General features: G+C 39.6%; 1 protein-coding gene across 1 annotated transcript in view; it reads right to left on the reverse strand.

The window, feature by feature from the left end:
- CRACR2A (calcium release activated channel regulator 2A) overlaps positions 1–16,556 on the reverse strand; it is a gene marked incomplete at both ends in the record, with an annotated part of 54,553 nt that extends 37,997 nt beyond the window's left edge. Inside the window, 4 exon segments of the mRNA XM_084266997.1 lie at positions 5,948–6,094; positions 7,629–7,797; positions 11,519–11,630; positions 16,389–16,556. Of these exon segments, the coding sequence (XP_084123123.1) occupies positions 5,948–6,094; positions 7,629–7,797; positions 11,519–11,630; positions 16,389–16,556 (596 nt within the window).
- Between the last annotated feature and the right edge of the window lie 2,114 nt (positions 16,557–18,670).

Genomic DNA, 18,670 nt, shown 5'->3' on the forward strand with positions numbered 1-18,670 from the left:
GGTCTTCTTTCCCCTTAAAAATTACAGTAATTTGCACATGTTGTGCACTGAGATGCTGATTCTCCTCTTCTTCCAGCGAAGGTGGACTCCAACACTGTCCCATGCTAAGCCCATGAGAAGTCAGTTCATCCTTCCCTTCCCCTTTACATGTCTTCTCTGTTCAGAATTCTGTTGTTCTAAATGCAGTCCACCCTTTTAGTAGGTTTGTCTTTCAAGTGCAAAGCACGGAAGCAGACAGAGCGAATGGCAGTTGAAGACTTTATCTGGTATTAGAAGAAAAAGGTCTCCTCATTTGTTTTAAGCTTATTTCCTATAAGTCTACTTATGTGAAAAACACAAAATGTTTTTCTTAAAACTGCTATTCCTTGCCTGGGATCACACCATCCAGTTTTATTCAGTGCATAATAGTATAATTTCAGCAAAATCCTGTTCTACTGCTAGAACAACAGTTCCTTATTCAGCCTAGTCAGTGCTCTTACAGTTTTGTAAAGGTCTATCAAATCCCACTCCAGCCTTTACCTCCTTACCAAAGAGACAATTTTTTTTAAAAATAGCTCTCTCAGAATAACTTTTCCATATTTTTGAACCACCAAGTTGCCATTCTCTGTACCTTTCTTCATTCCACTACAGTCTTTCTGTGTTGCTGAGACCAGAACTTCACTCAGTAATCAAGACATGGATGCTATGTAGTGGTAAAATCATGCTTTGTCATTTCTCAGTACCCTTCCTGAACAGAAATTTTAATGGGGGTTTTTGGCTGCCATTGCACCCTGAACTGAAGATTTCAAGAGGCTCTCTGCAATGACCTGAAGAGCTTTCTCCAAAGTTTCAACCGCCCATTCTAAGCTCAGCATCACATAAGCATGATTTAATTATTTTATCTTCCTTACATATATCTACAGTGAAGTTCATCTACTGGTTTTTTCTCACTCAATACATCACCCTATTATTTAAAAAAACACCACTGCTAAATTTAAGAAATCATCTAATTTTAAATTAAACACTTAAATAGAAATACCAAAAAACCCAAGGAAAACTAACTTACACTGGTAAACAAAAATTGTTTCCACTTTGTAGAATCATAGAATGCATTAGGTTGGAAAGGACCTTTAAAGGTCATCTAGTCCAAGCACCCCGCAGTAAGCAGGGACATCTTCACTAGATATGGTCACTCAAAGCTTCATCAATTCTGACCTTGAGTATCTCCAAGGATGGGGTCTCCACTACCTCTCTCTGGGTAATTTGTTCCACTGATCTAAAACCCTCATATTGATGAACTTCCTAATATCCAATCTAAATCTCCCCTTTTCTAGTTCAAAACCATTACCCCTCTATCCTATTGATACATGCACTCGTGAACAGTTCTTCCCCAGCTTTCTTATAGGCACCTTTCAGGTCTTGGAATGTCACTTCCTACAAGGTTTCCCCCCCAAGCCTTCTCTTCTCCAAGCTGAACAAGCCCAGCTCTCTCAGCCTTTTTTCACAGGAGCGGTGCTCTGGCCTTTTTATTATTTTTGTGGCCCTCCTCTGGACACGCTCCAACAGGTCCATGTCCTTCTTCTGTTGAGGGCTCCAAAGCTGGACAAACTATTTCATATGAGGTGTCACCAGAGCAGAGGGGCAGAATCACCTCTCTCCATCTGCTGGCCACACTTCGTTTGATGCTGCCCAGGATGCAGTTGGCCGCAGATGCACATTGGTGGCTCATGTCCAGCTTCTCATCCACAAGTACCCCCAAGTCCTTTTCCTCAGGGCTGCTTTCCAGCATGTCATCTCCTAACTTGTATTGATAATGGGGATTGTCCAACCCAGCTGCAGGATCCTGCACTTGGCTTTGTTGAACCTCATGAGGTTCACCTGAGCCCACTTCCCCAGCCTGTCCAGATCCCTCTGGATGGCACCCTGTCCCTCTGGCACAGTAACCTCACCACTCGACTTGGTGTCATCACCAAACTTGCTGAGGGGGCACTCAATCCCACTTTCAGTCTCATTAATGGATATTAAACAGCACTGGTCTGAGTACAAACCCTTGAGGAACGCTGCTGGTCACTATCTTCCATCTGAACATCAAGCCATTGACCACGACCTTCAGGATGCAACCATACAGTAATTCCTTATCCACTGAACAGTCCACCCATCAAATCCGTATCTCTCCAGTTTAGAGAGAAGGATGTTGTGGGGGCTGTGTCAAAGGCCTGGCAGAAACACAGAGAGATGATATCCATAGCTCTTCCCTTGTCCACTGATGCAGTTACTCTACTGTAGAAAGCCACTAGATTGGTCAGGCAGGACTTGCCCCAGTAAAGCTGTCTCCAAATCACCTCCCTGTCCTCCACATGCTTCAGCACAGCTTCTAGGAGGATCTGTTCCATGATCTTCCCAGGCACAGAGGTGAGGCTAACAGGTCAGTAGTTCTCACGGTCCTCCTTCCTACCCATTTTAAAAACAGCTGTGAGGTTTCCTCTCTTCCAGTCACTAGGTACTACACCTGACTGCCATGACTTTTCAAATATCATGGAGAGTGGCTTGGCAACAACACCAGCCAATTTCTTCAGGACTCTGGGATGCATCTCATTAGGTCCCATGGGCTTGTGTACATTCAGGTTCCTTAGCTGGTCACGAACCTTTATCTTCACTTACAGTGGGAGGGACTCTGTCTCCCTGGTTGTCATCTTGTGGGCCATCAACTTGAGAGCAGCGAGGAGAGTGGTTACCAGTGAAGACTGAGGCAAAATAGTTGTTGAGAACCTCAGCCTTTTCCTTGTCAGTTGTCATCAGTAGATGTCAAAAGCAAAATTAATGAATGTGTGGAGCTACTAGTGCACGCTTTGAGCATGCAGTGTAGCTATTGGTGATTCCAGCACCAGACCAGATCTATGTACAGCATTTGGTTTGATACATTACTGTAGTAAAAATCTCTCAGTTTATTTAAAAGAAATAAAGAGGCAAATTCCTATTTTTAAAAGGAGAAGGTTCAAACCTCATATTTTCATTTTGCCTTAAAATCTACAAATATACAATCATAGAATCATCAAGGCTGGAAAAGATCTTCCAGATCATTAAATTCAGCCATCAGTACTACACCACCACAACCTCTAAACCATCTCCCTAAGGGCCACCTATACCTGTTTTTTGAACAATCCAAGGGATGGTGATTCCATCACCTCCTGGGGCAGCCTGTTCCAAGACTATGCTATCTTCTTATTACATCTTGTTTCTATGTGTGTGAACTCAATGTCTATTCGCTGTGGCTGCTACTCATTAGCATACTTCAAGCTGGACTAGCCAGCACAGAGGATATCTGTAAAAACTCAAGGTCTAAGCTGATGATTAGAGGTAAAAGGACTAGAGTATTGGCACGGGCATTAAATAGACCTAAAGAAATTTGTTCTTCTAACTGAAGGATCTGTGACTGTTAATGAGTGAGCAAACTTCAATCCAGCTGAACTAGCCAGTAAGAAGAGAAAGACCCACATCTGGAGAGACCCAAGGTTTGAGTGAAAGAATGGCTAAGGGGGCCAGGGTGCAAGCAGAAACATTAAGTAGACTGAAGTCCACACTAATATGCAAAGGATCTATGAATACACGGCTGTTTCTGAATAAAGAATGTGTGGGGAAGGGCTGCATGTGGTTATGTTTTCATTAATAAAATTCACTCCTGAGAAACTAGATGGAAGAAACAGAATCAGGCTGTCATCCTTCATGTTTGTGTGAATACTGCCTGTGTTTAGGTGGGTGCCAGCAGAGACACTGCTTTCTAATTACTATCAGTGGCCACAGTCTCCTCAGGTATGTTGTATCTGCATGTGTGTGTCCTGAGAATGTACATTCAGCTTCACTAGTGGCTGGACGTACAATGGGAACTATATCTACTGAACCAGGACAGGAGGAAACGCATGTGTCTCTTAGACCGGAGGTTTCAGGCTCATGAGTGAAAATATGAAAGCTCCAGAAGAAAAGATGAAAACACAGGTACAGAAGAATGCCATGGATTGACAGCATAGATTAGCAAGGCATAAAGATCCCAGTGCATTCACATGAAGCTTCTTGGGGCATCCAGCTTAGTAAAATATGGAACAACTTAAGGCAAAAACACAGCCTACATCCAGGAAATGAGACAAAAGGCTGAGTAGTAGACTGCATTATTGCCTAATGACCAACAGAGATGAGTCAGGAAGAAAAGATGAAAGATGACATTCATTCTCAGCTTCCAAAGGGTACTATTATCGCCAGTCAAGAAGAACCCAGAAGACATTGTAAGACCTCAGTAAGCAGCATCCCTTATCTTCTGTGACCCCACCATAAATTCTGGCCAGTCTATGTAGACGCATGCATCTTAGTGCTAATAAATATGTGAGTATAAGAAAAAGTATTCCCCCCCCCAGCTTTGTCTTGAGCTTTGCTGTTACTTGTACATAGTTCAAAACAGAAGAGGTTACCCATGCCCACTGTTACCAAAGACAATATTACTCCTCTGATAGTTCTGACTCCTTCCAGATGTTGATTACAAACAAAACAATCTGTGTACTGAAATTAGAGGTGTTATCAGGAGCAACAGGAAGAAGAATTTAGCTGAAACCTGTTTTTACTATAAAGGCATAAAAATCCAATGCATTTTAAAATAGAGATTCCATGTCAGCTGGAAATGTCAGGTAAAGCTAATGTATTCTCTATGCACCTCTGTGCTCATCACAGCTATTAAACAGAAAAACTTACTCATTCAGTTCCCAAAAAAACATTGCCAAGAGTCTGACAAAGAAACCCCACCAAACTCACATAACAAAGCCCTCACCACACATGGCTGTTAATAATCGCTAGTCTAAAACACACAGCACAACTGTCTCTGTGCTGTTCCAAATGACTAGCTCTCTGAAGGCACACTTGTAGTCTTAGATGAAAATGCTGCTATCATTATAAACCTATTGTCTTTAATGACCATATGTTTTTAGTTTTCTCATTCTTCAGAAACCATTTATTACTCAATCTGTAAGAATTTGGTATTCAGAAGTGACACTTTGTAATAAAAATACAGGGGAACTTCAACTATAAGCATCGTTTTGCATACTATTTAGATTTAGCATCACAATTTTTTCCCCTCTAGATATCTATATATTAAAAGATCATAGAATCATGGAATCATAGAATGGCATGGGTTGGAAGGGACCCCAAGGATCACAGAGTTCCAACCCCCCTGCCACAGGCAGGGCCACCAACCTCCAGGCCTGGATCTACACAGGGTTGCCCAGGGCCCCATCCAACCTGGCCTTGAACACCTCCAGGGACAGGACATCCACCACCTCTCTGGGCAGCCTGTTCTAGCAAAGGATGATCTATTAATTTTTAGTTCTTATATATTTGGGGGTATATACACATTTTATATATTTGTTTTTATATGTACAGATATCATTTATGTTTCTCTATATAAACCCAATAAATATTGCTTAGCATATTTCATATGTTTGGTCTATATATTTTTGTTAACTTACATTTTCACTGGTATCAGTGCTTTGTGCTGCTTTAACATCTTAATCCTCTCACTTGTCTGTCAAATTAATCCAGTTTTACAGATTTATCCAGATTTACAGCTCTTCTTCAAGCAATGCTTGCAAAGCAAACAGACAGTTTAACGGATTACTGGTGAATCTGTCTGCTCTGGAATCAGTCTGATTAACTAGAAATGAATTGGTTAATATTGTCTTAAAACTGCAATGCAAAAGAATCTCAACAAAATCTGTTAACTGGAAGAGAAAAGCTAATTTCAGCCAATTCTGCATTATATATAATTTTACTAGCACTTTTCATGTCTAATAAAATTTTACATTACAGCAGCTCTTTTGATTACAGTCCTCAAATCTTCACTCAAATATCTTGTTTATTTCAAAACTTCAAATAATAAGTAAGATAGCTGTAGAACTACACAAACAGTCTAACAAAGAGAAGTACTAACTTTTTTAGAGCACATTCCAACTTGTTCTTTTCATTATCTGCTTCTTGGAGCTGGGAAAAAATTCTGACCAGGAATTCTTCAAAATTGGAAAGTAAATGAGGTTCATCTTTTCTCAGCTGCAACCAAAGTTGCTTCACATCACTGTCCCTGAAATAAGAGATCATAAAGGATTTGTTAAGAGAGAACATTTCTCAAACTGCTGTGAATGTTCACAGCATCCTAGTAGACACAGGCTTCAGAGCATCACTAGTCAGAACACAAGGCTTATTAAAAACAAGGGCTACTTAAGCAGCATCAGATCTGAAAAGGATGAGGTGGGTGGGAAATGATGAAAATTGCACTTATTTAAAAAAAGTGTCATAGGAACTGTTTGTTTAGCAGGTGCCTTGCCAGACACTTCATCTAAACAGGAATGGATAACAAAGGAGATGGATGAAATACACTGTACCACGCCATCACCTCTATCAGAAGTTCCCACTAATCTACTGGGGAAGGGGCAGTGGGAAATTTAATGAAAAAAACATTTCTCATGAGAAATTAATGAGACTTGGTCTGCTAAGTTACTTAGACAAGTTAACAAATTGCACTTGTACTGTCTTCTTTCATTTTCAACCCATTTTAATTCCACAGTGGGATTGCTACAAAAATCAGAATATGACATCTTGAAATTTTTTATGTAAAGATTTACCAAGAGAATGTTTTACTTCCAAATCTGTTCAACAGATACTGGAAGAAAAGAAAAAAAGAAAACAAAAAAAAAGATGTTCTACTGCAAATTATAATGGGTTTTTTTAATACATTGCCAAAATTCTCCTGAACAACCTCTTTTGTTTGTTTCTTCCTGACTCATTCTCTTCCACGCACGTTGTAAGCCTGAACCTAGCCAGCAAAGAGTACTATATTTAAAGTACAAAATGAAGATAAGGAGACAAAAAGTGGGTGATAAAAATGTCTCCATAATGAAAGGCTTTCAAGATGACTGATAATCAACTCTTTCCTGGAGCAGGCAGCCAGGTGAAGAGAAGAACTGACGAACACTTTAATTTCATGGTAAGGACCACTGATGCATTTCTTAAAGATTCCTATTCTCTGACCAGATTCTCTCCCATTTTTGCCCAGTGCCTTTATTGATCTGGAACATTCATTGTCATTGACCAACGAATGTCAGGCCAACACACAAAGATGCTCTTAGAGCAGTTTTTGCATTCTCTGTTTCAGAGTGAGTCATCACAGTCCCTGAAGAGGTAGTGTTATCAGAGCAATCACAATATGCAATTATGCATGGAGGGAAGACAAAGCAGAAAAAGCGGATAAAACAGTCTTTCTTATGGTTAACTGGTGCACTTTAAGCACAGCCCTCGCCTAAAAAGCAGTCATCATGCATTGTTTAATTGAAAGTCAGTGGCATCTGTGGATTATATGCTAGTAATTATCTCTTCAAAACCCGTGGTACGTCAGTGGGTTAACTGTGTAGCTTTTGTATGGCACAAACACATGTTTCATATGCCTTGGAATTTTGATTGAATGGCACTTTATCAGCTCTGACAACCAGGAAAATTAATATTTAAAGAATCACTGTGTTATTGAGCAGCCTTAGTTCATCTTGGATTCCACTGAAATCAAATCCAGAGCTGAATCATTAAAGATCATACAATCCATTAGTATTGCTGTGAAGACTCACTCATCCAAAACCTTTTTAGCTCCAAGCCGGTCCATCAAATTTGAGAACTGGAATTCTACATCCTCTTCATCACTCACGGTCTCTTCACTTTGAACTGGGCAGGCTGTTTCACCTTCTGATTGCTGCATCACCTCATTATTCAAAGCAATCTGCCTCAAAAGAAACTGGCCTAAGAATTAGAATTTACACACATTAGCATTTTCAGAATTTACTCTCAGAAGCAATGTCATAGAAAAGCAACTAACTAAAGGTCAAATTTTACCTTAAGTGTAATTTGTAGAGGAAACACCTACGCTACACTTGTTTACGAGAAAAGGGAATATAATGAAAAAAACAAAAAGATGAAGCATGGTAAGATGATCCCTGAGTTCTATGCCTGACTGTCCCCCAGTTTAATGTCTAACCTTCAGTAAAACACTCACTTCAAAATTCACAAGCATACTGAAAAAAAATCCATAAACAAAACCGTAAGTTGCATCAACAAGCACTTCATAATGTCATGGCCTTATTTCTTGAGATGATTAAATAGAAGTAAGGAATCTAAAATAACTACAGAATTACTACTGATTAAACATAACTCCTATTTTAACATTCTTTTTAGTGCATGACCAAAGGGGCTGTGCTGAGTTTGGCTGGGACAGAGTTCATAGTAGGTAGTATGGGGCTATGTTTTGGATTTGTGCTGAAAACAGTTTTGATAACACAGAGTTGCTTTTGTTATTGCTGAGCATTGCTTATAAAGGGCCAAGGCCTTTGACATCACCCCACCAGCGAGTAGTCTGGGGGTGCACCAGGAATTGCAAGGGGACACAGCCAGGAAAGCTGACCCAACTGGCCAAACAGATATCCCACACCATGTAATGTCATGCTCCATCTATGACCAGGGAAGCTAGCTGGGAGATGGAATTGTGGCTCAGAAACTAGCTGAGCATTGGTTTCAGATGATGAGAAATTGTGCAGTGCATCACTTGTTTTTTATATCCTATTATTATATTCCTTTACTGTCTTATTAAACTGCCTTTCTCAACCCCCGAGTTTTACTCTCTTTGGTTTTCAATTATTTTCCTTTTCAATTCTCTTCCCCATCCCATTGGGGTCAGGGGTTGAGTGAATGGGTGTATGGTGGTTTTAGCTGTCTGCCAGGTTAAACCACAGCGCATACCTCAAACTCACACCAAAAAAAATCATATAGAAAGCTACATTTTATTAACACTTACTTCCCTCCGTTAGACTTACATGCATTTTAATTCCTCTGTACTTGACTCTGCAGCAGTTTCTTATATCTATTTGGCATATTTCTATTAAAAACAGAAAGACTAGATCATGGAGACATGGTGGAATGGCTCCCATGACTTGAGTGTTCCAGTGGGAGGATACAGACTCTTTGGAAAGGAGAGAAAGGAAAGACAAGGATGGGGAGTTGCCATGTGTGTGAAAGACCAGCTGGAATGCATGGAGTTCTGTGAGGGGATAGAAGAGGAGCTGATGGAGAGTTTATTATTTAGGATTTAAGGGAGGACAGGCAAAGGGGACATTATAGTGGTGTCCTCTGTAGATCACCCAACCAAGAACAAGTAGATAAGGCCTTCTACAGACAGATAGGAACAGCCTTAGGTTTGCAGGCCCTGGTCCTCATGGGAGACTTTAACCACACTAGTCTGTTGGAGGGACAATGCAACAGGACATAAGCAAACCAGGAGTGCACAGATGATAACCTTCTCCTCCATGTAACAGAAGAGCCAATAAGAAGATGTGGTCTACTGTATCTCATACCCACCAACAAGGAGGGTCTCATTTGGCACGTGAAAGTCAAAAGAAAGACCATGAGATGGTGGAGTTCATGAGCTGAAGGGCAGGGAGGAGGGTGAAATGCAAGCTCATAACCATGGGCTTCAGGAGAGCAGACTTGGGCCTCTTCAGGGGTCTGTTTGGAAGAGTCCCTTGAGCAACAAAGGGAAGAAGGGCCAAAGAAAGTTGGTTAATAATGGGAAGGACTGGCTGATACACCAGAGGGTTGTGTGTCCATGCAGAGGCACCTCAACAGTTTGGAGAAATGGGCTGACAGGAGTGTCATGAAGTTCAACAAGGGTAAAGTACAAAGTCCTGCACCTTGGGAGGAACAAATCCACACCCCAATATAGGCTTGAACCACCCAGCTGGAAAGCAGCTCAGCAGAAAAGGATGTCAGAGTCCTGGGGCACACCAGGTTGAACAGGACCCAGCAATGTGCCCTGACTGCAAAGAAGGCTGATGGTATCCTCAGCTGCATTAGACAGAATATTGGCAGCAGCCTGATGAAAGTGATCCTTCCCTTTTATTCAGCACTGGGGAGGCCACAAGTGGATATTCTGTTTCCAGTTCTGGTTTCCACAGTATAAGGAAGATATGGACATACTGGAGAGAGTCCAAAAAAGGCCAATGATGTCTAAGGACCTAGAGCATCTCTCATATGAGGAAAGGTTGAGAGAGCTGGGACTGTTCAGCCTAGAGAAGGCTCAGGAATATAATCAATGCACATAAATATGTGAAGGAACAGTGCAAACAGAGCAGAGGCAGGCTTTTTTTCACTGTTATCCAGGGACAGGACCAGAGGCAATGGGTACAAACTAAAGCACAGGAGGTTCCATCTGAATTTCAAGAAATACTTTTCTGCTGTGAATGTAACCAAACACTCACAGTTTGCCCAAGAAGGTTGTGGAGTCTCCATCCTTGGAAATATTAAAAAAATATCTAGCCATGATTCTGGGCTATTCTGGTCTGGTTTCCAGCCACTGGTCAGGAGGAATCCCTATGCTCTGGAGCTGCTGGAGATATTTACTTACAGAAAACTTTGGTTTTGTTGGGACTATTTATGAAAATATTTTTTGTTTGACTAAGAAATATATATAATTTACTTACAGGAAGTAACCCATAATACATTATTTCATTTTTAAATCATGTAAGTTTGTAGATTAAAGCATACTCTTTATTAAGATATTTGACCTAGGTCTAAAATGGGAGAGGTGGGACATGATAGAATTAAAGTTTCAAGTGATTGAGGATTTGCAAATGGAAATGAAGGTCCTACTTGATAGTATTTAAATGGAGATTAAATGTTACAATTCACACATAGAAGAGATTAAGTTTTCATTAAAAAATGCTTAAACCTGCTGCTTATGGTCAGCAGAGCTAAAATTTAAGTACAAAATTGATTTTGCATAAACAACCAAACACATTCTCACTAACTAATGTCATCTTACTTGGAACCTCACAGCTGGGGAGAAACAGCCCCCTTACTAACACAGAGAACAGGATGGCAAGAGAGCTGTTGCAAAGGAGGCAGTTACAAAGAACTTATCATCAGCTCCCATCATGCAGTAATAATAATTGCCTCATCCTGTTTTGTTTTGAAATAAAGTAACATCACTTGAAGAATTAACTTGTGGTAGAAAGCATTCCCACAGCTGTAAGGACAGTGCTACTAACACATTTTCAACACTGTTTTACATTAATCTTAGAGATAAACTTGATTATATCCCAGGTCTTACAACCTGATAGGGAATAAAACACCACCTCCCCCATCTTCCTTCCCCAAGGGAAATTTTCCAAAATTTGTTCACAGATTTACTCCATAGCTTAAAACATGTGTAATTCGGATGGCTACATCCTATGTTTCATATTGTGCTGTGTCTTGCCATCTTACACAGGCAAGACCCTGAAGTACTTTGTCTAATAGTTTTACCACTTCTTCATTTGCTACTTTTAACTGCTATATTTAGGGAATAGTCTGGCTTGCTTTGTGATAAGTGGCTCCCTTAAGTGTGCTGTTAAGATAAAATGCTTCTTTATTGATGTTGAGAGTATAGAATATGAATAAAGCTTTATACAGGAGACATGCTTTCAAAACTCACTGAATCCTGTGGTGAACTCGGTTGGGGTAAGTGAGCCGTTGCCATCAGCATCCAATGTAACAAAAACTTTTTCAAGTTCTTCCGGGCTAAGAGGCAACTCAGGATGCAATCTCTGGAATGACAAAACATGCAGCCACTTTACTCAGTACTACAGGATGACAAGAACACTAGAGCCTATGGAACATCCAGAAGACAGAAGGATAGGTCCTTTTGTTTCCCAGAGTGAAAATTCAAATATATCAGAGAAACAATATCAAGCAATGGGAGAGTTGCTTTTATGACTTCATTCTTTTTTTGCCTTTATGAATCCTTTAGGACAAAGCAGGGAGCAAAACCCCCTTGTGACACAGATACCAATTACACATGGAAAACTGGAGTCTCAGCATCCTGGTGAAATGGCTTCTTATCTTGGTGAACTGCCTTAATTATCGTGCAGCTGGACAAATGGCATCAGAACTGTACACCTAAATCCTTCCACATCATGAGGTCAAGAAAGAGACTCACTAAACAAGAACATTACAGATGGTATATTATTCTAATTAAAGCTGTTTAAACAATTGTAAATAAATAAACAAACAAAGCTAAGAAAGCTGCATAGTCTGAGGAGCAAATCTGCTGCTTCTGTAATGAGTTAAATGTAGTTCATGACTCTATACATCTGAAATGCAGCTTGCTCACACCAAAAAAGACATTAAACCAGCTGCACAAAAACACTTTTTCCTGAGAATCTAAAGACAGACACAGAAGAAGAAAAAAAACCCCAAATACTCCCCCTCCAAAAAAAATGCCAACATTTTCTTTAAATCCATTTTTACTGTAATCCTTTTTAACAGTACAGTCAGATTCCCCAAAATAGGAGGAAACTGGAGTGTCAAAGAACTACAATAGCAAAGATTTCCACTGGGAGACAGCACTAGAAAGAGTAAAAGCTTTCCTCAGCTTTGTAAGCAATATAAATACACATTTCTGAAGTCCTTTGCTTCATTAGTTAATATTTTATTCCCTTCCCTGAATTCCTATTGTATATACAACATATTAAAATTGCAAGCTAATAGGCTGATAAAGTTCACCAGAAGAAAGGCACTCATCTGTTCCACCCTGAGGAAGGGATTTATGGCCAAAGAAAGCCTTTTATGCAATTCCAGAAGAACTGAAACCACTATTCAATATACCTGACCACAATGCCAAGGTAAGGATTGGCTGAGTTCATTAACCAGGACTTCTCTGGCTGCAACAAAGAGTTCAGGTTGTACATTATAAACCTACAGGAGTTGGTGGAATGGAGTGGTGAAGGGAATAGCCGTGAAAGGAATTCCAAGGTGATCCTGTGAAGGGAAAGCAACAGAGCTTCTAAAGCACAGAATTATCTGGAATAGTCCCAAAGAGATTTCTGATCTGGATTCATTATGCCTTGCTGCCTACTTCCAAAAACACCTAAGAAAATTTGGATGTACATTCAGTCTAAGTAGAAAGAATCATGGAATCATAGAATGTGTTAGGTTGGAAGAGACCTTTAAAAAGCATATAGTCCAACCCACCTGCAGTAAGCAGGGACATCTTCACTAGATCAGGTTGCTCACAGCCCCATCAAGCCTGACCTTGAATATCTCCAGGGATGGGGCCTCCACTACCTCTCTGGCCAAAGCAAGTTACTTCAACAGTGATACACTTGATTTATTATCAGTTTTTCACTTGAAAACACTCATCTTACCAAAGCTTTAGATTTTTATCCCTGAAGAGAATTTTTTTAAGTTCTTCTCCAACTTCAGCAGGAGTGCCATATTGCTGGGTTCAAATTCTGAACTGAATTATACTAACTTTGCAGTAGAAAAAAATGCAAGTAATTGCAGTTACTTGCATTTTCTTGAAAAAACAAAACACCCATAAACCAGGAGATTTTGAAGAATATACCAATATTTTGTTCCATTAAATTCCCTGAGGTTAATTTACTGACTTTGATGAACTGAGGCCACACTTACCATTGTTATGATGTCAACATTTTCCCAACCTCGTTTTTATTCTTCAAAGAAAAAATTAAGTTTGTTGCTGTTGTTAGGAAAGCAAAACATTATTGTTGGTCTCATAGGTGTACTTTTGTTTATTTGCTCATTTTGGGCTTACAATAAAAATTACAAAGATCTTTTCACTATCAGGCTTTTTAAAAAAACAAAATTTTAAAAAAAGGAAAAAAACCCAACATAAAAAGATACCACTGGAGCTTCAAGAGAAATTATCTGCTTTGCCACCCAATGTGCTCTGTGCTTTCATGATGCCCATGCTTACTTATGTGAAAATACCAACCTTTTACTTTGCTAAATAAAAAAACAGAGATCAAATAGCTAAGGGCAAGACCTGAACCATATTCTGCTATAGGCAATAAACCAAACCATTTTGTAGCACTACTTCTCGTTATTCATGATAACCTCAAGACCCAAAGTGCAAAGCTGTGGTTTCAATTCCCAGGTAGAACGGGTGTTCTTGCAGCTTCAGAAAACATCTTGTTTGTTTCAAAGTTGAGCACATTTGATATTTTGAAAAGGAATGAAAAAGTCTGAACAACCAGTATGAACGTAATCTCTAAAAAACCAATTTGATGTAATCATGGAGGCATAATATGATTAGTATATGATAGACACATCAGAAAAGATTGTTTGCAAGATCTGTTCCACTGAAGTTAACTGGATTTTTGGTACTCAGCACTTGCAGTTGAAAATCATGCATCATATCTCATGAATGAAGATTAAAAAGCTTAACCTTAGCACCTTGAATCTGAAGTAATGTTTCATTAATGGTAAGTATTACTGAACTAACAAACAGCAGGATGCAAAAGTGATCTACACTTAGTACCTAGTAAAGAAAACACTGATTTTATTGATTTATGTCTTTGCTATAGAACCATAGAATCACATAATAGTTTTGGTTGGAAGGGAGATTAGAAATTATTTAATTCCAACCCCTCCTGTTTTTTGATTTTTAAACGTCTCCAGAGAAGGAGACTCCACAACCTCTCTGGGCAGCCTGTCCCAGGGTTCCATCACCCTCACAGTGGAAAAGCTCCTCCTTATATTCACATGGAACTTCCTATGCCCCAGCTTGCTCCCTTTGTCCCTTGTCCTATCACTGGCCGTCACTGAGAACAGCCTGGCTCTGTCCTCTGACTCTCACCCTTTACATATTTATAAACATTAATGAGGTCACCCCTCAGGCTCCTCCAAGCTAAAGAGGCCCAGCTCCCTCAGCCTTTCCTCACAAGGAAGGTGTTCCTTAATTATCTTGGTGGCCCTGCACTGGACTCTTCCAGGGAGTTCTATGTCCTTCTTGAAATGAGGGGCCAAGTATCTTCAAAATGTCTGTATTTGTAATATTATATTATATTTAATTGGATCCTTAGGAAATAAAAGTAAATATAAAGAAACATCTTCTCAAGTATTCTGAGCACCCTTATTTCTGTAAGTGAACCAGACAAATACATACTGAAATTGTCAGATATGGTAAATAAATCATCACAGTGAAACAAGAAATGCACTTTATCTGTTCTTTACAACCCTTTGTAAGCATTTTCTCCTGCATCTTCCGCAACATCTGTTTTAGAACCTTTAGTATAAATTTATCAGAACTCTAAGCATAAAACCTAGAATCAAACAGAAACAAATGCTTTTATGTTCCCTGCAAAACTAGGTATTAGTACTTTTTACACACACAAACATGCACACACACACACAGAGGTTCTCCACCAGGTGAAGACATATGCCGTTCAGTTTTTTGAACAACAATGCAATTCTAATCCATACAATTCTTTACGGGTTGAATTTACCAAAATTACCACTCACATACATGTTTGCATGTAGTTACTTCTGTGAGGGACTGGTAAAGCCAACAGCACAGCAAGCATCTGCACTCCTACCGTTTTTCAACTGTGCATAATTATTAGTATAAGGCCATCTCGAAACTCAGCAGCACACTACTGCATGGAAAGCTCTTGAGAGTTAGTAATCTGAGCAGTTTATGTTGAGGTTTGGGCTTTTCCAACATAGGTAGCCAGGCGTGTTTTGCTTGCATTTTTCTATATACAGACACATCTTTCTTTCTGAGGATACAGAAGGTTTCTATATTTTACACAGATGCTTCCATTGGTAGCAATTTGCACTGAAATTATCCTGCTACCACTCCCTAATTCTGTTTTGTCCACAAGTACTAAAATAGAAATGGATTAACACAATGAAATTGTGCTTTCAATGACAAGCATGAGTACATTCATGTTTTCTGCCACATACTGGTTCAAATCATATTATCATTTCTGCAATATACACCCAATCCCATTTTCAAAAGGTTTATTTCTATAGTTGAGTCTTTTCACCAACGTTTTCAGCTCACGATTTAAGAACAATTTGTTAAGATGATTATTGTGAACACTGAATAATGCCAAAATACTGTTCCTGTATACTCCTTACATATTTATGTGACCCAGATGAAAGTTCACCATTGGCTGGCAGGTAAAACCAAAGTGAAAACCTTTATTTACACAATTTTGCTGAAAAAAGAGAAGAAAAAAATGTTGGACTGAAAGCATTCATGATGCTGTGGCAAACTGAAATGAACTTATTCGAGTTCCAACTTTCTCAACAAGATTGAAATTAAATTCCTGGGGTAGTTATAAAAATTAATTCACATTGATTTTCCACTTTTTTTCTTGCTTTGTCTGTGGAAACAAATGCAAGCATTATGTAAGACTTCAAAGAGATTATTTTAAATCCTGCATATCTCTTTAAAGTTATCAGGAGGGCGTTACAATATTTAACTCTAAATTAATCATCCTCAAGTCATCAAGGGCGGTAGGAGTTGTGCATTCACACAGCCAATTATGTTTTACCTGCATGTCTTGACGAGTGATGAACCCTTTGCCTTCTAGATCACAAATCTGAAAGAACTCATGTGCCCTTCCCAACACAGTTAGGCCTGGGTCTTGTTCTTCAGTCCTGCTCCTCTCTGCATCTCCTGGTGACACAGGACTGGTACAGTCTCCTCGTATTCTTTCCATTGTCACAATCTCAATGTATGCTGTCTTCAGAGCCCAAGCCTTGGCATTCCATGGAAATGAAGACAGAATCTGAGGAAAAAAAGAACTTTAGCTTGTCTGCTCTGCTTCTTAAGGAGAAAAGGCTCCAAACACACAGACAGAATAACTCAGCCAGAGTCTGGTTTATTCGATGCTTAAGTTCAAACCTGGCAATGCTTTATATCTCTTAAAACACAGCATCTTCCAATAACTTCTTATATGTACAGCTTGCACACCTGCAGCTTGCAGTGGCTTTCCATGACAAAGTGATTTGGTGTAAGGCAGAGTGCTGGACTTCTTCCCATGCAGCATGTAAGTATAAAAGCACTGTAAATGGACCACTGACCTCAAACCAAACTAGGGCTTTGATAATCGAATCACCTAGCCCTTCTCAAAACATATTTTGCAATTCTATCATCCCAGAACTGCTCTTCAAATATTCTGCAAGGGTTAAACAATTTCAGCTTAATGATCAAAAGACCTTGCTGTCAAAATCCTTCCTAAAGCAGAGTTACAAGCAGCAGAAGAAAAAATATTCTGAGAGGAGGCAAAGGATGGTCACCCAACATCATCCCACCCTAGGAAACTCTCTCTCAGGATGGGTCTTACTTCCATTTTAACATATAGGAATCAGGGGTGCTCTATAAACCCGAAGATCAACTATTTGAACTGAGCTGCTGCCCCTCTGCCTGCACACAGGACGCAGGCACTGCACATTGCTTAGTATATGAGCAATGCTCCACACCCCAAAAGGCACAAAAGCCTGCTGGGGCACCTATGCTGGCAGCCAAGCAGGGCCTGGAAAACTAACAAGGCTAGGAAATGCTGTCACAGGGAATATGGGTCAGGCATAGCAGGGAACATTTGGCTATGACAGCTGTGTGAACAGCTATACTTTTTTTATGAGGAAAATTTCTAGCTCACAAAATCTGACCAGTTATCAGTAGCTGGGAAGATACATGAAGGAAAAGATCACTCCACAACCACCCTGTTTCTTAATACCTTTGTTGACACTTGGCAATGGTAGACAGTCTCAAAACTAGTATATCAGCAAGACGAATCTTTGCTCTGACTCTATACAGCCATTCATAACTAGATCACACGGAAATAACACTGGAAGCCACATCCAGACCACGGTGGTATAAGAGTCTGGATGAGATTTTCCTTTCAGACTACTTTTACACACCTAAACTTTATTTACTTCACTACAGGTCATTCCTGACTGATACCAGTGCATGAGGTAATCAAAATCAGGCCATCACTTTCAACTATGCAGTGATACTAACTTAAAAACAGGTTTAAAAATACCAAAAAGTGTCTTGGGCATAACACCTTTTTTTTTTTTTTTCTTTTTCACATCTCAATGATTTCTCAAAAGGCCACAACTGCAAGAAGGGCTGAGCTAATCATGACAGTAAGTGCTGCTACTGCCTGCGGTTTCTGCACCATCAATTAGATTTCCTTAAGAAACAGAAAGGAGAAAAACCTTGCAAGCAATATTCAGTCACATGTGAAAGAATGTAAACGTGAAAGAGGTTAACAAGGGTGGAACAAAAAGGCATCCTACAGAGCTTGATAAAGTTGTTTACCTTTAGCAAACAGTACAGGTAAAATTCAGAAAACATTACCATGCTTTCTAAATACTTCCATGCCCCAAAACGAAACTACATGCATCGCAGGAGCCTCACCTTCTTACACCCTGCCCCACCTTTCACACACATCATAAAAACCTGTTACACAGAAAATGTCTTGAATACAGCAGAAAATTAAATTAGAGTGTACACCAGAATTCTTAATTTTCATAGTACCTTCCAAAAGGTGGTACAGCCCATCTTAATCCCTAGAGTGTCCTGGTATGTTCTAAATGCTGGCAACAGCATTGAAGATTAAAACTGCAATTTGCCCCATGTTACAGGATCAGCAATATAATTATTGAAAGGGCAGTTTTAAATAACACGGGTAGTTCTGCTCACTCATCCATCTCCTTTAGAAATCAAATGGCTCACAAATTCAGAAGACTATTATTTTATCCTATTAAGACATTTGCTATCCATTCTTTTAGCTATAAACAAGCACTTCACTACGCCAAATGGGTC

The sequence above is a fragment of the Gallinula chloropus genome (assembly GCF_964237585.1).
Source record: "Gallinula chloropus genome assembly, chromosome: 1".
Classification (NCBI taxonomy): Eukaryota; Metazoa; Chordata; class Aves; order Gruiformes; family Rallidae; genus Gallinula; species Gallinula chloropus.